Source organism: Schistocerca americana, chromosome X (assembly GCF_021461395.2).
Source record: "Schistocerca americana isolate TAMUIC-IGC-003095 chromosome X, iqSchAmer2.1, whole genome shotgun sequence".
NCBI lineage: Eukaryota > Metazoa > Arthropoda > Insecta > Orthoptera > Acrididae > Schistocerca > Schistocerca americana.
Genome location: NC_060130.1, coordinates 570,460,189 through 570,480,737, shown reverse-complemented (window position 1 = coordinate 570,480,737; position 20,549 = coordinate 570,460,189). Strand labels below are relative to the sequence as shown.

At 43.3% G+C, this 20,549-nt stretch overlaps 1 protein-coding gene across 1 annotated transcript in view; it reads left to right on the top strand.

Moving 5' to 3' along the window:
• Nucleotides 1–853: 853 nt before the first annotated feature.
• Nucleotides 854–20,549, top strand: part of LOC124555565 (proclotting enzyme) — a 431,375-nt gene continuing 411,679 nt past the window's right edge. Inside the window, exon 1 of the mRNA XM_047129523.1 lies at nucleotides 854–1,050. Coding sequence (XP_046985479.1) covers nucleotides 1,007–1,050 — 44 coding nt within the window. The 5' untranslated portion in view covers nucleotides 854–1,006. The remainder of the gene's footprint in view (nucleotides 1,051–20,549) is intronic.

Here is a 20,549-nt window from a genome sequence, read left to right as displayed (position 1 = left end):
CCGTAGCAGCAGCGCGATTCCGGACTGAAGCGCCTAGAGCCGCTCGGCCACAGGGGCTGGCAGATGAAAAAAATTCCCAGGTTTTCCCTGGATTTTCCCGGACGTATACACATTGCTTTAGCATCTGAAGATGATAAGTTTCCTCTCTTCATCTGTGGGTCACAGCTGTCTGATGAAGGTTTAACGCGAAATGTCGGCTCCAGCGACCTCAAAATCGAGTTGTAACTGGACACCAAAAGCAGCACCGATGAGAGCCATAATGGGGACCGTGGCTCGACGATACTTTGTCCGTCTCCAACACGTGTGGGCTTGATTCTCGTGTGGCCTGCAGCACCGAAGCAGTGTAGGAAGCGAGCGGCGAACGAATAAAGAGTGTGTTCTGGTGCTTAGGCGGGGAAAGCGGTACCTGGAGTGGGGGAGAGAGCGGCTGTAGCGTCGCCCGTGAAGCGACCGCCAGCTGCAGCCGCAGTCCAGGAGGGACGCCGGCCCAGACACCACATGGCAACCGCCGCTAGTCTCAAACAAACTCCGTGCCAACAGTGAGCACACAGTCTGCCGAGTGATAACTGCTCACCGCACTTCATCTCTGCTTCCAAACGGGTCTCTCGACGACCGTTTCACATTTCACGTGACAGAAAAGCAACAAATCGATTGCAGTGTCTCGGTGGAAATCACGTTCTGGCTAGAACCGGTACTGTAAGTGTGGTGTTGGGTTGGTGCCAGCATTGCGGGTATCGTTAGGGAATATATAAACATAACTGCGAGGGTGAAGAAAAAACAAGAACGTTTGGAGTTGGCATTGTTCGCCGGATATTTGCGTGGTAAATTATTGTGAGCCTTCCGGTCTGTGAAAGGAAAGAGTGTACAGAAGGAGCGGCTGGTGACGCGATGTCGCGGTAGGATCGAAAGTCTGCCCGCTTCTAATGAGGACTGGGAGCCGCGGCCGGTGAAAGTCAAGTTCCCGCAGCAACAGCTGGCCCGGCCCTGCCGACAGAACAGCTCCGAGATGGTCCGTGGCCTTCGCCAGGGAACTGGGTCGCCCGGCATGTGGTGAGTACAGCTCTGCCACGCGGCGCGCATCACCCCTGCGCTGCGCTGCTACTTCAGCCGAGGTCCTTTTCCAAATAGTAGATGCTACTTCTTGAATGCATTGTCTTACCAACTGTCTGCTGAACCTCATTTCTCTTGCGGAATACGCAATGAAAAAACCTATCCTTTGTATCTGTACTTAAAAGTAACTGGCAGAAATTTCAAGAAGTAACGAACAGTCTTGACAGGCAATTTACTTAACAAACACTGTGAAACTAAAATGGGGTAAAAGTTACATAGTGGACCCTCCTTTCGTAGTTTATTTACGACATTTGTACATAATATGCTTCAAAATACTTGTCAAAGAACCGAGCGAGGTGGCGCAGTGATTAGCACACTGGACTCGCATTCGGGAGGACGATGGTTCAATCCCGCGTCCTGCCATCCTGATTTAGGTTTTCCGTGATTTCCCTAGAATCGCTCCAGCCAAATGCCGGGATGGTTCCATTGAAAATCCACGGCCGACTTCCTTCCCCGTCCTTCTCTAATCCGATGAGACCGATGACCTCACTGTCTCGTCTCCTCCCCCCACAACAACCCAATCCCCAACTTGTCGAAGACATGTCCGTTATACAGGGTGTTCGGAAATTCGCGTTACAAACTTCTAAGACTTGTTAACAGGAGTGAGTATATAATATTTAAATAGGAGTTCATGTCCGGAAATGTCATCAAACGACGCTACAGAGCGTCAAAGATATAGGCGCCGGCGCCTCTAAATGTATGGTTTATATAGGGTGATTCCGTGACGATGCTATGAACTTTCTAGGATGACAGAGAAAGATAAATGTTTCATTTTGACGTAAGGGTACCTGTACGGGGAATGAACGAGTTGAAAGTTATAAGTGAGAATCGTTCTCATACCACTGACAGTGTAAGTTTGTAGGGTAGGCAACGTTCAGAGGTGGTAGTATGGACCAAAACAAGAAAAAATATCTAGTCGACTTGGGCTCTAAGAGCTATGAGCACTTGTTCAATAGAGGAGCTGTGTTTCTCAGTAGTGAAGTTGAACAAGAGCTCGTAGCTCGTAAGGTATGCATTTTAGAGCCCAACTTTACTAGACATTTTTTCTTATTTTGGTCCATACCGTCACCTCTGAAAGTCGCCTACCCTACAGTTTTAGCGACGCTTTTCGCATAAAACTTCCGATTCGTTCGTTTCCGGTACTAGTACTCTTACCTCAAATTGATAAATTTATCCTTCTCCATCATCCTAGAAAATTCGTAACATCGTCACGGAATCACCCCGTATAGACATACATTTACAGTGACCGGCGCCTGTAAGTCTGACGCTCTGTAGTGTCGTTGGATGACATTTCCGGACATGGGTTTCCATTCAAAATATTATGTACTCACTCCCCTTTACAACTCCCAGAAGTGCGTAAGGGGAATTTCCGAACACCCTGTATACGTTCTGTGAATTTACGTTGCAGTTCTACTTTTTTTGACGAAAAATGCGTTTGAATATGGCGAAAGGAAATATTAGGCTGCGCTACAGTTCATTTTGTTTCCACAACGTTTATTTTCCTTTCTCAACTCAACCAGATTATCACCTTTCAACCTAATCTAGACCTCGAGTTTAGCTACAAACTGGTCTGCAGCCACAACCAAAATTTCACGGTGCTTAATTATCTAGCCTAAAATGGTTATATACGGTGACGATCTGGATACTTCATAAGTTTCTTGGTTCCCTTGTCATAACTACTGTGACAGACCGTCGCCGAATAGAAAATTTACAGAAATGTAAAAGCAAAATAAGCAAAAGTTTCAGAAACAACACACTAACAACCACAGAAGCCACAGTTGGAAAAATGTTTACACAAGAATATTTATTTCAGACTGTTAGTCTTGTCATCTGTACAAACTATATGGAGGTCACAGTAAAGGAAGAGTCTAAAGCGAAATAACCTGCAGCTCACATTTTAAAATAATGAAAATACATGGTAATACATTGGTAACAGCAGGAAAAGGAAGATAATGGACTTAAAAAAATTAAGAAACTAAGTACGTGGCAACATCTTGTTGAGACAGAAGAGCGGTAGTTACCCGTAAAGCAGAAAGGAAATGTAAACATCTTTAATTACGTTAAGGTAGTTTTCTTTCATTCTGTATCACAGTGTTGGTTATAGCCTGTCTATGAATTCATAGAAGGCCAAAACTTGCTATCAGACTTATTACGGTAGAAGCATAGACAAAAATGACCACCGTCTTCTGAAAACAGGTCTGATCTAAAATGGAACAGCATTCCTTATGCTGCATTGTTTAGGTGACGCTTTCCGTCAATAGCATGAGAAACTCAATGCTGCTTCAAGCAACGTTTCTTTTGAATCATATTTTCCTGAAGACATTGTTTATAAGTAGCGTAACAAACAAAACTTGATGCAATCCCTGCATGAATGTCGAAAACAGTAAAATATGCTGTCGGACGGATTTTTTTCAGGAAACAATAAAAACATCCTTCTCTGGGCCAATCGCGGGGTAATCACCCCAAACTTTCGAGAATTATCTAAGTAGCTAAAAGTTTTATTACTTGGCATTCAAAAGGAAAAGTGTTGATTATGAAAATATTACCTGCATTCGTACTGGGACGCTATTGTCTGTCCGTAATGTAGATTAACGGGGACATAGATAGCTTATTCTACATTAGTTCCAGAATCCGAATACCTGTCTTCTACCATTTAAATTCTGTTGTCTGTGATATATAAAACATTAAATTACTAACAAGTTTCCTCACACTCAAAATAGCACCTTGCTTCCGATTGGGAAGCTGGCCGCGGTGGCCGAGCGGTTCTAGGCACTTCAGTCCGGAACCACGCGGCTGCTACTGTTGCAGGTTCGAGTCCTGCTTCGGGCATGGATGTGTGTGATGTCCTTAGGTTAGTTAGGTTTAAATAGTTCTAAGTTTAGCGGACTGATGACCTCAGCTGTTAAGTCCCATAGTGCTTAGAGCCCTTTGAATCATTTTTGAGCCGGCCGCGATGGTCTCGCGGTTCTAGGCGCGCAGTCCGGAACCGCGCGACTGCTACGGTCGCAGGTTCGAATCCTGCCTCGGGCATGGATGTGTGTGATGTCCTTAGGTTAGTTAGGTTTAAGTAGTTCTAAGTTCTGGGGGACTGATGACCACAGCTGTTAAGTCCCATAGTGCTCAGAGCCATTTGAATCATTTTTGAACCGAGTAGAAACTAAAAAGCACTACTCAAGGCCTTTTAATTTAATATCAGCGAGTTCAGTGCCGTAAATAATTAAAGTACAAAATTCTGACTAAGTCGCTAAATAGAACTCAAATGAGACGGTATTAATGTAAAAATTTCACAGTATCGTAAACTCCTAAAGCGTTTCCTTCTTTGAGTCATATCACTTCCCGTAAAACAACAATTCCTTCTCGCTTACCCGTCTGTACTTTAGAACGTTAATAGATTAAACGTATAATAGCATTTTCAGCTTATGTTTCCTGCTTTTATCGCGAGAGGACTTGGAAAGGTGCTTAACTCTAAGCTGTCCCCACATCATAGCGGCCGTGAAATCTGCCTGCACTCTCTAGCGGCCTTCATGTAAATTTCACAACTAGTTTCGTCTCAGTCACTGCCCTGGGCATACTCTCTCCCGGATTCTTCTTAAGCCCTCAGCGAAATGTTACCTTCTCTTGCTGCTTGGTTCAATATCACGTTACGGAGATAGAAGTGGTAACTCTAAAAATAAACTCTGGAAGACACAATACATAGTTCTTAATATAGTAGACGTCTGAAGGTAATGGAAAACGTAGTGGTTTTAGCTTCAGTTGAAAATGCTTCCCCTGCTAGATTAACATATATACACAAATAAAATATGTTATGTTTCCGTTTTCATGGAGTTTCTTGCAATACTCTGGCATCCAGCAGCTTATTTTGCAGCTGACCTTGAAAATTGAATCATCATATCATATTGCAAATTTGGTAATGGTAACTCCAACAAAAGTCGAGACCCTGCGCAACAAAGACAGCTGTAATCTGTGGGTGCGTATTGCAGCGTCAAAATTTCGCTCCAGTATTTTATTAGGTAATTTTCCACCTTATTATGAATGCCTTTGACACAAGTCAGAAGCCGACAGTCCGCTTTGTACTTTTCGCAAACTACTGCACCAGATAGCGTTTCGACAGACGAAAGGAAATGTAGGGCATATCGCATAAATAAAAACATCGTGTTTCGTTATTTCTAGCAAGTGACAGCCGCATCCCCATCCAAACATTGATACAAAAATAACTGCGGCGACTGGGAAGGACGCTTTACAAGCTTTCAGTGTAAATATTCTATTTTTTAAAATGCTCGATACTGACTTCATCTATTATTATCAGAACTGAAATGCGTACAGCCTCGTTGCTTCCTTGCTAGTCAAATATTTATGATGTGCTTTGATTTATTTTTATCTAGTAGCTCATTGTGCAGAAACAACACCGAGCGGTATCGAGCTGTTTAAAGGCACAGAAAGCCTTCAGAATCGCTGAATCCTGCAATGACACTTCTGCTAGATGGTGCTCAACGTTTAAAGTCATTACTACTAATGAAAAAGTCGTCATTACTGAGAATGTGGTGATTTTATAAAAATTGCGTTGAATTTCAACAGTTACGTTTCCTTTTACCCACCTAAATAGCCGAGGTCGCTAGTACAAACTATCTCGGTGGCGCTCGACATGGAGATATCTACATTTACATCTACATCCATACTCCGCAAGCCACCTGACGGTGTGTGGCGGAGGGTAACTTGAGTACCTCTATCGGTTCTCCCTTCTATTCCAGTCTCGTATAGCTCGTGGAAAGAAGGATTGTCCGTATGCCTCTGCGTGGGCTCTAATCTCTCTGATTTTATCCTCATGGTCTCTTCGCGAGATACACGTAGGAGGGAGCAATATACTGCTTGACTCCTCGGTGAAGGTATGTTCTCGAAACTTCAACAAAAGCCCGTACCGAGCAACTGAGCCTCTCTCCTGCAGAGTCTTCCACTGGAATTTATCTATCATCTCCGTAACGCTTTCGCGATTACTAAATGATCCTGTAACGAAGCGCTCTGCTCTCCGTTGGATCTTCTCTATGTCTTCTATAACCATATCTGGTACGGATCCCACACTGGTGAGCAGTATTCAAGCAGTGGGCGAACGAGTGTACTGTAACCTACTTCCTTTGTTTTCGGATTGCATTTCCTTAGGATTCTTTCAATGAATCTCAGCCTGGCATCTGCTTTACCGACGGTCAACTTTATATGATCATTCCATTTTAAATCACTCCTAATGCGTACTCCCAGTTAATTTATGGAATTAACTGCTTGCAGTTGCTGACATGCTATATTGTAGCTAAATGATAAGAGATCTTTCTTTCTATGTATTGGCAGCACATTACACTTGTCTACATTGAGATTCAATTGCCATTCCTTGCACCATGCGTCAATTCGCTGCAGATCCTCCTGCATTTCAATAAAATTTTCCAATGTTACAACCTCTCGATATACCACAGCATCATCCGCAAAAATCCTCAGTGAACGTCCGATGTTATCCACAAGGTCATTTATGTATACTGTGTATATTGTGATAACTGGTTCGAGTACTAGGAGTGGATGAAATTTTGACGGACGTTTTTACAGCAAGGGGAGGCGAGTAGGTGAAGTCGAGAGCCTATTCACCAGACTGCAAACCAATATCCTGCACTAAATTCCAACCCTCTGTGTAGTACCTCATGGAGCGATGACTCGTGGCACTGCTGATGATGATCCGACTACTGCTCGGTGACGTTAATCTCGGCAGGCGCTGGGGATGTTCCACTATGTACCAGCACCGCGTTTCATACTCTCCTTCCATACGTAAAAACACGAACACAATACTGCATTGTACAAGCACTCAACACAGTCAGCGACACAACAAAGAAGACACTTGACAATTCATAAATGCTCGGAGAAAAGCAACAGCCAACCGGATCTACCAGGTCTTTGTCCAGGAGCCCAATATGTGATTCTCAGTGCGCACCTCGCTCTCCCCTCCTGAAACCCCGCCCCACCTCAACGCTCATTGCGTAGATGATTGGTTGACACGAACATTGATTTCTGATGTCATCATGAAATATACTGAGCGATGTAAATGGAATTTGCAATATTTTGAGACAAATTTATTGAACGTCCTTTGTAATGAGTCGAAAACGACAGAACATTTAGGCCTTATAATAGCGCCGCTGTAAGAATACTAATAAAGAACTTGCAAGTGCTTGTTACTCCGGATATTTTTCAACTAATTAGCGATTCAGTTATGAAAAGAACACAACGGGTATCGTTACTTACTAGGTGTAGAATTTGTATCAGTCTGTTGTCGGAAATATTTTCATCTGATTATTTCCTTTGTTACTGTGTTTCCTCGGCAAAGTACGAACAGCAATAATAAAACACAACCCACTTCCTCGTGCCCGACATCAGGAGTCACAGAACGTGATCCGTGTTCACGACTGACGTTAGTAACAGGGAAGTATGACCCTCATTGCTGTGTTGCTCAAATTGGTTTGTGGGAGTCTTCCTAAAACTGTATTTCCAGACGAATCATAGGTAGAATAATGTCTTAAGATATGTAAAGCTACTTGTGTAAAAGTACACTACTGTTTCACAATGGTTATCAGTTCTTGAGTTCCTGAAAAAACTAAGATGAGAAGTCGTAGCTGTCTCTGTCCCTATTCTTACATTAGTAACCTAAGCGGGGAAGTGTATTACTTTTGAAAATCTCTTAATGACAAATCTAGCAAATTTAAGTACAGATTCATCGCAGAACTAAGTAAGGTTAGAATTTAACGTTCCCTCTACTCCGAGGCTGTAAAAACCTGTACCTCTCTAGTCTAAGCGACCCTTCTGGAACAACGTTGCTGAGCTAAATGCCGGAGTTACCTACAATGGAAAACCCATAGTGTTGCGCAGAAATCAATGTAATCCCTGCTGAAGTAAAGAATCGAGAGATTTGTGTAGCAAATAGTATGTTCCCTTTTGCAGCTACATTAATAATGAACTGAAGAATATCTAATGAAAATTTTGGCTGCGTCGGGGCTCTAAACTGGTTCTTCTGCTCCGTTCACCAGGGCTCTTTCACGAAGTTTTCAGAACATGCATCATGATGCCTTTAATGTCTTCCGCATATCATACGACTGAGTTGCGTATCATACAGGTCGCTACTAAACTATAAAGTGGCTTGCAAGACCGAATATTAAGTACTTTGACTGGATGCAAATTTATGCCGTATTTTATTGGAGTGAGGGTCTTAATGTAGTTGAAACAGTACATTCTTCAGAAATCTTAAGTTTTCGGTTGTCAAAAGGGTAGATAGGAAAAAAGTTGGGGAATACTATAGTTGAACTTCCCTTTATGCCTGGATGGAAAGCCAAACATCTCAAGCACGGGGGTCAGAACGGTGGCGGACAGTGCATTTCACGGTTTCACTATATTCAATACATTTCGTCAGCCTTCTGTGTAACATGAGCATCAACAGGATTCCAGAAAACCGTGTGCGTACAATCACACTCATAAATTCCTTACTCCTGCAAGTAATTGTAACAGCTGCTGTTTCGCGTTTATATATAGGGGTTGGACAAAAATGTGGATACGCCGTGAGAAAATCTGCTTGAACATAAATGCTACCCAAGCTTGCGGTTAGCGCTGTTGGATTTGACCACGAACGGCGCCTATGCAATGTCCTCACCACGGTGCAAGTGTCAGTCGTGTGTGTGTGTGTGTGTGTGTGTGTGTGTGTGTGTGTGTGTGTGTGTCGTTGCAAGTGCATTACACTAGAGCTAAGTGAATGGGTAAATTTTTGGTTGATGCTCGTATGGTGGGTGCTTCCGTATCCAAGATAGCCGAAGTGTGTGGTGTTTTGGTGTTTCAAAAGGTACCGCAGTACCGCATCGAAGATTTATATTGCATACACAGAAAGCAGAAAAACATCATCCGCTAAGTTACAACGTGGACGAAAGTGTGTGACGGTCACTGAAGAGGATTTTGACGAGAAATAGGGGAGGACAGGCTACAGAAGCCACTGCAGAACTGAATGTCGCACTCGCGAATCCTGTCAAAAATAAAATTAAAAAAAAATTTTAAAAAAACGAAGCGAGCTCCATAAGCAGGGAATTGCAGGGCGAGGTGGAATTCCGAAACCACTCATCAGTAATTCATATCCCTGCAACAGGAAAACGTGGTGCTGAAACCATAAAACCAGGAGTATGGGGCAATGAAGAAAAAATCATTTGGTAGCAGTACTCTTGTTTCACACTTTTTCCAACTCCTGCCTGTACCAGGACTATGGGGCAATGGAAAAAAATCATTTGGCAGCAGTAGTCTTGTTTCACACTTTTTTCAACTCCTGCCCGAATTTTCGTGGCAGGAGTAAATCGTTGCGGGGTGCAGCGATGGTTTGGGTAGCCATATCTTGATGTTCCATGGGTCCCATGATCACTCTGCAAGGTCGCATTATTGTCAAGTATTATGTAATCATTTTGGCTGATCAAGTCCACCCGTGATATAATAGATGGTCCCCAATGGTGAGGCTGTGTTACAAAAAGATAGAGCCCCTGTTCATGCAGCTCGCGTCCTCCAGAAATAGTTCCGTGAACACGAGGATGAATTTCCACATCTACGCTGGTCGCCAAAGTCACCAGATCTCAATAGTGTCTACTTTGGAGCGAAGGGTGAGTGATTGCTACTCATTTCCATCATCGCTGTCTGAACTTTCCACTATTTGGCAGGAAGGAAGATATAATACTCCCTTGGAAACCATACAGGAAATGTATGTATCCAGTATCCTGGCAGCCGTTTCAAATGCCAACGTGTTTCCTACACGGTATTTGGCGTGGTAATGTGTTGCGTTTTTGGTGTTTCCATACTCTTGTTCACCCCTTGTACTTCCCGTCTTCCTCACGCTTAACTTGCTGATGTTCTGGTCTTAGAAGTCAGGCGATACTTTCTGTCTTTATATTGTATTTATTTATTTCTAAAAATTTCTGCAGATGGAGAGTACACTAGTGGTTGTACACTCTCACAGTTCCTAAAAATATTGTGAAATCAATTCGTCTCATACAGAGAATTTATGAATAACCTACTTCACAACGTATCTCCCTGAATTTGTAAACAGGCTTTCCAAACACAGGTTTGCTGTTTCGACACTGCCCAACTCTATCTGTGTGGCTGTTGTGTCTATTGTAAATAATGACGCTTAAATTATGACATTTTCAAAAGGTTCATGTTCCAAAAATTCACACGCATCGCATTAGCGCGAGTTTTCTCTTTTTCTGTTTGATGGAATGTACTATTTCCTGCAGAATTCTAAGACTTTCCACCTGGAAGTGAACGAAAGCTGGAAAGAAGTCTGCCTAAAAATAACACCAGGCTTGCTTCTTACTTTAAGTTTATACTTTTATGTTTTCCGATCTTGCTTTTTCACCTTCGGCCGTATTTATTACCCTTTGCATTCAGGTAGCATTCGTACTTCTACGACAATTTCCCACTGCTTGCTTCTTGAAATAAACAGTAATTACCGAAAAAATTCACACCATTATTGCAGCCACTTCTGTGTTGAAATATACACTCCTGGAAATTGAAATAAGAACACCGTGAATTCATTGTCCCAGGTAGGGGAAACTTTATTGACACATTCCTGGGGTCAGATACATCACATGATCACACTGACAGAACCACAGGCACATAGACACAGGCAACAGAGCATGCACAATGTCGGCACTAGTACAGTGTATATCCACCTTTCGCAGCAATGCAGGCTGCTATTCTCACATGGAGACGATCGTAGAGATGCTGGATGTAGTCCTGTGGAACGGCTTGCCATGCCATTTCCACCTGGCGCCTCAGTTGGACCAGCGTTCGTGCTGGACGTGCAGACCGCGTGAGACGACGCTTCATCCAGTCCCAAACATGCTCAATGGGGGACAGATCCGGAGATCTTGCTGGCCAGGGTAGTTGACTTACACCTTCTAGAGCACGTTGGGTGGCACGGGATACATGCGGACGTGCATTGTCCTGTTGGAACAGCAAGTTCCCTTGCCGGTCTAGGAATGGTAGAATGACGGGTTCGATGACGGTTTGGATGTACCGTGCACTATTCAGTGTCCCCTCGACGATCACCAGTGGTGTACGGCCAGTGTAGGAGATCGCTCCCCACACCATGATGCCGGGTGTTGGCCCTGTGTGCCTCGGTCGTATGCAGTCCTGATTGTGGCGCTCACCTGCACGGCGCCAAACACGCATACGACCATCATTGGCACCAAGGCAGAAGCGACTCTCATCGCTGAAGACGACACGTCTCCATTCGTCCCTCCATTCACGCCTGTCGCGACACCACTGGAGGCGGGCTGCACGATGTTGGGGCGTGAGCGGAAGACGGCCTAACGGTGTGCGGGACCGTAGCCCAGCTTCATGGAGACGGTTGCGAATGGTCCACGCCGATACCCCAGGAGCAACAGTGTCCCTAATTTGCTGGGAAGTGGCGGTGCGGTCCCCTACGCCACTGCGTAGGATCCTACGGTCTTGGCGTGCATCCGTGCGTCGCTGCGGTCCGGTCCCAGGTCGACGGGCACGTGCACCTTCCGCCGACCACTGGCGACAACATCGATGTACTGTGGAGACCTCACGCCCCACGTGTTGAGCAATTCGGCGGTACGTCCACCCGGTCTCCCGCATGCCCACTATACGCCCTCGCTCAAAGTCCGTCAACTGCACATACGGTTCACGTCCACGCTGTCGCGGCATTCTACCAGTGTTAAAGACTGCGATGGAGCTCCTTATGCCACGGCAAACTGGCTGACACTGACGGCGGCGGTGCACAAATGCTGCGCAGCTGGCGCCATTCGACGGCCAACACTGCGGTTCCTGGTGTGTCCGCTGTGCCGTGCGTGTGATCATTGCTTGTACAGCCCTCTCGCAGTGTCCGGAGCAAATATGGTGGGTCTGACACACCGGTGTCAATGTGTTCTTTTTTCCATTTCCAGGAGTGTAGATTCCACGCTTCTGCCTGTGTTTCTCTGTAACAGATTCTCATTTGACTCCCCAGTTCAGCGTACTCTTAGATTTTAGAAATTTTATGAATAAATGTGTGACCCCGCAGGAAATGAGGTAATTATGAAATTAGGTGTATCAAGTTAGTGGTACTACGTTTAGACCTACATTTGTTTTCCGCGACCCACCTTGCAGTGTGTGGCGCATGTTACATGGGATACTAATATCATCTTTACCTTCCTTTTCCCTTCGGAAATAGTCCGCAGAAAGAACGACTGTCGGGTAAGACACTGTGCAAGCTGCAATTCCTCTGACTTTCCTATTACGCTCATACGTAGTAACTTATCAATCGTCCTCTCTGCATCTACTAACAAAAACATTTACGTATGTCTTAATTGAGAATGATTTAAAGGTGACTACAGGAATCGTAGCAATAATCTTTAATAAAACTTAAGTAATTCAAAAGCCGACATGAGAATAATTCTGTCTACAAAGACAGCACATTGTTTTAACTTCAGAAAACTGAAACACTGGCATAAGGTTTCCATAAAAAGTTAATTTCCGCTTAATTTTGTCCGCTGTTCGAAATCTATAGATAAACGTTAGACATAGTGTTCACAAAAAAGTAACTTTAGCAGTACATCTTGTTTAGCATCCCAATCACAGATTTGTTCTTCGTAACTTCCTTTGTTTGGCTGCAACATACTCTCCGTTCTATACTGAACTGACTAACTGACCATTAAGCAACAGCAACAGTCACAAGTGACACTGGTAAAACTAGTCTGATTATGCTCAATGTATAGTAATGATCATGTCTCTAATATAATAACAATAACAATAGATAAATTACTTTTTATTATGACTCCGGAATTGAATTGCTGGCCCGGAGGACGATGAGGCGAGGGTGAAACATTTTCTTAGTGGACACCCGCTTGTAAATAGAATATTCTGAGTATATTGCATTCAAAACACTGTACAAATTTGTGTTTACCCTTTCATCGAAAAGCCATCTCTGATCGGCAGAGCATCGCTCCCTCCACAGAACGAGAATAGAATGCTGGTTTCCACTCGGGAATACAGCATATAGTACTCAGACTGTTACATATTTAATTATTATATATTAGTTTACGCTGCTGTTCGTTTCCTGCTCAAAGTTTTGTCTAGTCTAACAAGGAATCTTCCGTGATTAAGCACTGTCGGTGGATTGTCTACTTTGTATCACCTATCCGGAACGATTAACTTTCATTTCTGGTAAATAATTTCACAGATGGAGTGTTTGACCCTCAAATTTTTAGTTATTTTCGGCATTGCTTCTCACAATTTTCATAACGACAACATCAAAATGGTATAGTTATGAGCCGGACAGTGTGACCGAGCAGTTCTAGGCGCTTCAGTCTGGAACCGCGCGACCACCACGGTCGCAGGTTCGAATCCTGCCTCAGGCGTGGATGTGTCTGATTTCCTTAGGTTAGTTAGGTTTAAGTAGTTCTAAGTTCTAGGGGACTGATGACCTCAGATGTTAAGTCCCATCGTGCTCAGAGCCATTTTATTTATTTATGTTCTACTTTACTGGATTTCGGAGGAACCTCCAGGGTTACTGAAGCGATAGGATAGCGTACGTAACGCGTAGTTAATGTCTCTCTAAAGTCTATTGGGATTCAGAAATTGTTCGATAATACTGATTCTCACAAAGGGAATTATTCTAAAAGTCTTATTTGTCTATTCTTCCCACATTCTGACACACTAAAGCAGCGCACAGTTGAAAACTGTACGAGTACAGCGATACATTCGTCGCAGAGGTGAGAAATGTTTATAGCGGTGAAATGCTGGTGTATAACATGACACCTACTTTTAATTTACCATCTTCCAAAGAGCAAGAATAAGCGAACCTCAGATCACCAATTATTATCCTCTTATTAGGAACACTTTTCACAGCTCAGTAATAGATGTAATTGTCAGAGTTGTTCCACCCTTCACGAAAAATATTGCAGCTCAAGAGCCCACAGAAATTTCAACATTTATTATTCAAAAAGGTCTATGTAGATAAGCTAAATTCTGGAAGTAAGAATGATGCCGGATTTGATATTGCATTTCCTTGAAAGATTAGTTTTGATTAATTTTTTATTTCTGGATAGTTTACTTTAATTTATTTATCCGTTTCATTAATAACGAGATCACATGGAATTTTGGCATATAAACTTTGCGTTGCATTGTAACGTTCTATTTTCTTAAGTAACTCATGAAGAGGGCAATTAAATGTTCTTGCTGAGAGGCCCAGTAAAAAACAGTAATCACTTTCTAACTCTGGAAAGTACTAGGAATGATTTCGCAAACTAATACGAAGGGATCATGAATGTTAGCTGACGTTATTTACAAATTACAGTCCCCGATTCATTGAAAGACTACTAGTTAGCGACAGTTATAGCCAAATCCTGCAGATGACGTTTTTATGCTGTATTTTCTACGTACCATAATAATCCGGCGTGAAAACAGCTGAGTGGAAACGAAATTGTATGTTTTTCTAGATGTCTGAGGCCTTCATTAAGATGCGATTCTAAAACGCTAAATATGTTAACTTCTTTCGTCCTTATGCCGTCTGATACTTCCCCAGCTATAGCTTTCTTTCCATAGTATTCTAAAAATTTGACAAACATTAGAAATGGGATTATATAATACCGTAGGCTGCTGTCTAAATCGTTCTTGAATGTGCCACCGGTTTCGGCCAAGGGCCATTATCCCCCACCTGCTGTGCAAACATCATGATGCAGAAAATTTCAAGTGAGAAATGCGTTTCTAGATTCCAGTAACATAAAAGTGATATGTATGCCACAGAATGAAATTCCATTTGGAACGAATAAATATAACTGAAAAACAAAAAAAAATATATTGAAAATTTTCGAGATATCTTGTTACAGCCGTAATACTAGCCATGTGGGTCAACTGCCTGGAACTAGGTCTACGCCCTTTATAGGTTAGTTATATTTTACGCTAATGGTTGTTCACGATTCTTGGCCGTTTTATTTTCTGTGCTCCTAGGATGATTGTCTGCAATTGGTACTGCATTCATCCACCCATGCATGACTAACCACCATTTACAAAAATTATGTTGTTGACACTGTTTTTTTACTTTTACACTATCTGATCAAAAGTACTCGGACATATTTTAATAGACATACAATTGGGGTGTATACACCTTTCACCTGTATGACTGTTTCAACTCAGCTGGAAAGACATCCAGTGAGGTGTCTAAATATCTATGGAGTAATGACAACCTATTCTTCATCAAAAGACGAAACGAGAGAAAGGTCCATGCTGAGGTCAGAGCAAAGTCGACGTTCCAACTCATATCACAAATGTTCCGCTGGTTTCAGGTCACGATAGTGAGCAGTCCAGTCCATTTGAGGAATGTTATTTTGCACACACCATTGGCTCACATATGATGCTTTATAACATGATGCACTGTGATGCTGATGCAATAACCGTCTCCTAACTGTTCCTTTACTGTACATATTACACAATGCTGTAAAATTAACTCATAACCATCCGCATTTAGCGTTTCCCCAAGCACATCAACTGAACAGCAAGAAACACCCCCATACTGTAACACCACCTCCTCCGCCCTTCACTGTTGGTACTACACATGATGGGAAGTAATGTTCTCCAGTCATTCGCCAAACCCAAAGCGTTCCATCGGATTACCGTAAGGTACAGCGTAATTCCTTACTCCAAATCACTCGTTTCCAGCCAACCACTGTCCTCTGGCGTCGCTTTGTACACCACCTCAAGCGTCGTTAGCACTGACTACAGAAATGTGTGACTTATCAGGAGCTGCTCGACAGTTGCACCTAATTGTTTTCAACTCCCAAAGCAAAGTCATGGTGCTGGATGAACTACTGATAGCACTTTGGAACACAGAAGTGAGTCCTTCCACTGATTTCATGCTATTCCTTACAAACACCCTCTATAATGCTCAACAATCCCTGTCCATCAGTACATGAGATCTGTTGGTCTAGCTGTGGGTGTTCTTTCGCATTTACACTTCACATTCGCATAACCAACTTTCGACGTGGCAGCTTTAGAAGGGTTGAAATGTCCCTGATGGGCCGGCCGTGGTGGCCGAGCGGTTCTAGGTGCTACAGTCTGGAACCTCGCGACCGCTACGCTCCCAGGTTCGAATCCTGCCTCGGGCATGGATGTATGTGATGTCCTTAGGTTAGTTAGGTTTAAGTAGTTCTAAGTTCTATGGGACTGATGACCTCAGAAGTTAAGTCCCATAGTGCCCAGAGCCATTTTTTTTCCCTGATGGATTTGTTACATCGGTGGCTTCCGAAGACTAGTGCACGATCGAAGTCACTGAGCTTTCCTGACCCACTCATTCCGATGTTACTGCTTTTCTACTGGTAGCGTAATAGTTCAAATGGTTCAAATGGCTCTGAGCACTATGGGACTCAACTGCTGAGGTCATTAGTCCCCTAGAACTTAGAACTAGTTAAACCTAACTAACCTAAGGACATCACAAACATCCATGCCCGAGGCAGGATTCGAACCTGCGACCGTAGCGGTCTTGCGGTTCCAGACTGCAGCGCCTTTAACCGCACGGCCATAGCGTAATAGTCCCCGCATCCTTTTATACTGGTGAGTTCCCCAGTGATACTTAGTGGTCAGTTCTGCATTACATAGGCGTGCCCATATACTTTTGTTTAGATAGACTCTTGCTGTTTACTCAAGCTCTAAGTATTGCTTGTATCGTTATTACCATTTTGAAACATCATTTTCACCCGAAGTTTTTTGTATTCATAACGTTTATATAACAGCTACTGTACAGTTATCTTTGTCTGAAATGAACTGTGGGTATGGCTTTACTGGCCGAGAATCCCATCTAGGAAGTTCGGTCGCCTGGTGCAATTCGTTTTATTTGTCGCCTCTTCGGCGACTTGCGCGTCGACGATGATGAAATGATGATGAGGGTAACACACAAACATAGCCCTGAGCATAGGAAATCCCCGACACAGTTGAGAATCAAACCGGGATCGAGAGACAGCAATGATAACCACAAGACCACGAGTTGCTGACTTTTAACGGAAACCAGTCACATTAAAAAAAAAAGACTGTTTAAATAACAGCTTACGACTTTATATAATATCGTATGTAATGTTTCTGAGATGTGTTTTTGTGAAGTTGTATGGTGATCGTGCGTTTCTCCACAGTTAGATGGTACACGTATAGTAGCTGATGCATCGTATTGAGCAATAACACTAGCTAGCTGACGTCAGAGCCATTTCAACGTTTCACCCGGCGTATCCGAGGCTTTTTTTTTTTGTTAAGCACTATCATGTCTGGTTTTTTTTCTTTTTTTTTTTTCACTCTATCATGCCTGCAGAGGAGCATTTGAGCACCTGTCTGTCATTCACCGAAACCATCACAGTGGCAGATTACAGTTGGTAATCGCTACAGAAACAGAAGAAATGAAGGACTGAAGCCATCGCAGACGCACTGGTATTTGCTACAGAAGCAGAAGAAATGAAGGGTTGCACACTGCGAAACAGATCATTTCCAAGCAGCGGTAATAACCATTCGCGTAACATCCGTGCCGTTTCAGTTACCTAATTGCTGGAGCACGCGAGCTGGGCGTGTTTGTTGTGGATAACTTCCGCTAAACGTTGAGAGCCGTGTGCTAAGGACACGCACAGGCACGCGCGCAGGCGCACTGCGGGGATTTCTGAGTGGCGCAGCGAAAAGTAGGATGCTGGAAGGAGGCGGGCTTTTCCCCGCTGGTCGGCATCGCAGTAGAAAGTGCTGACAAGGAAGTCCCATCCGAGTCACATCACGTGCCGCCGTTCATTTGCTCAGCTGGGGGGCTTGGTTTGAGTCACGCCGTTCCTTGCACTCTCCTTTTATGACACAGGAAGTCATTCCAGCTACTGTTAAATCCTTCGTTTCACCCTTCAGCACAGGATTTTATTTTCGCCTTCTCGAGTACGAAAACAAGTAAGATCTGTAATAGCTTTCGTCACAAGGCCTAGCACTGAAATCGTTATATTTATTTTCAGCTCAAAATACCTCGTAAAACCACACTATCGGAACGAGCATATCCTGAGGGTTTGTGCAACCCGTGATTGATATACGTGTACGTGAAGATGAACATAGGATGGTAACTCTTCTCGTATTTCTACAAAGTGCAGCTACCCTTGGTTAGTATCCTGAGTTGTATTACACTGCTTTCCCTCCAGATTCACACCTTGGTGTTCCAGTCTAAAACGATTATTGCACCTGAACTTTTAAATATTTTCAGTGGGTGATGAAGTGACACTGATGCAGGAACTCGCAGTGTTCCCTGAATGTAATTTTATGTGACGTATTGTGCATTAAAGGGCGAAGAGATCTACTGCTGCTAGAATACGCTACTGGCGAAAAGTAACTGGGAACAGTAATTATCGTAATACACCCTAGGAGTAGCCATTCGATGCGACCTAAGGTAGAATGAATTCATGAAAGAAATTGTGAGACAAGCAGATGTCAGATTTCAAGGAAATTCAATTCATCCATGAAATAAGTGGCTTACAAAACATTTGTTCGAACAGTTGGTGAGAACTTGTCATTAGTCTACGACCCCTACCAGGTTAATCCAACGAGGAGCTGCGCGTTAAGCTTTGTCGACGAGAGCGCGTTATGGAGATGCTCAACAAACTACACAGGCAGAGGATAAAAGACAGCTGTTGTGTATAACGTTGAGGTTTACTGTCGATTTTCCGAGATGTGTTCCAAGAAGAGTCCGGCTGTTCCCAGAAGAGTCCGGCAACATATGCCTTCCTCCCACATAGGTGTGGCGCCAAGACCACGGCGAGAAAACCAGAGAGATAAGTGCCCACGCGGAGGTTTATCGACAATCGTTCTTCCCACGTACCATTCATGAACGGAACATGGAAGAGTGGGAAAGCTAGTAGTATCGAAAGTACACTCCGTCTTATACAGGCAGATGGTACCGAGCGACGTGACGCAGTGGTTAGTACACTGGGTTCGCATTCGGGAGGTCGAAGGTTCAAATAAGCGTCCGGCCGTTCTTATTTAGGTTTGCGTGATTTTCCTAAATCGCTCGTGGCAACTGCCGGGATAGTTATTTGAAAAGGTCACTGCCCACTTTCTTCCTTACCTCCGTAATCGGAGTTTGTGCTCCATCTGTGATGACCTCGCTGTGGACGGGACGTTAAACACTAACTTTCGTTCATTGCTTCGTAAGGTGGCTTGCGTGGCGTAGGTATAGATGTAGACGAAGACAAGTCAACACAAATCAAGACTTCTTAGTTCGTTTGATATATAATTTTTAACAATGATTTTTGTTGGTGCACCATATCTCCCATGTGACTATAACAAAATTAATGGCTGAGACATTTTCAAGATTTCGTTCAGCATTAATGACGAAAAATACATATGTTGTTTAAAGCTATCGTTTTCGTTAAAAAATTTGATTTATAAAAACATTGTAGAAAGTGCCATCTGTTAACAATCTTTTTAAATAACATCCACGACAGCTCTTACAGTTGTTTAGATTCTCTACGCAAGCATAGTCTGTCTCGCGGTTCCGGTCATATCCCTCGATGTAAGGAATTTAGAAGGAGCCATCTATCGATAATGTAATTTTACTATCATGCATAACAGCGGTTGGAGTTGTTTACATTCAAAGGCACGCTAAGCGTTGTCGATGACTTCTACGGGACATCATGAATAATAATCTCCTCTATGGGGGCAAAATAAGACTGTTCATTGGAGATTCCCGTCAAATGTTACCGGTCGTTAGACATACCAGTAGAACCATGTACAGCATCGTAGTAAAAAGCTGTCAAAACTGGACTGTCAAAATACCTGACAAAAATGTATATTTTTATTTTTCGTAACCTCAAAAAGTGTTATACTTACCAAGAGACACAAAAAAATTATGTACATGCAATATGCTAGTCACTTCCAAATAGACCTAACCTGTAATGGCAATAAGCCGAAACATGCCCGTCGTGAAAAATATTGAAATATATAACCTTACTCGAGCTAGTTTTGGAACATTCGTTTTCATTATGTCTTATACTAACGTATACTATGCTACAGACCCAATGGAACGTAATGAAGAGCCATTGTCGAAACCACAGTCAAACAAATGGCTCAAATGGCTCTGAGCACTATGGGACTTAACTTCTGAGGTCATCAGTCCCCTAGAACTTAGAACTACTTAAACCTAAGTAACCTAAGGACATCACACACACCCATGGCCGATGCAGGATTCGAACCTGCGACCGTAGCGGTCGCGTGGTTCCAGACTGTAGCGCCTAGAACCGCTCGGCCACCCCGGCCGGCTACAGTTAAACGATCACCTTTATGGTCTCATGTTAAAATTCGTAAGTTGACTCAAAAAATGAGATCAAATGGTGATTCCGTTTTCACTGAATGGTTACTTAAATTGTGTGACGGTGATTTATAAAATC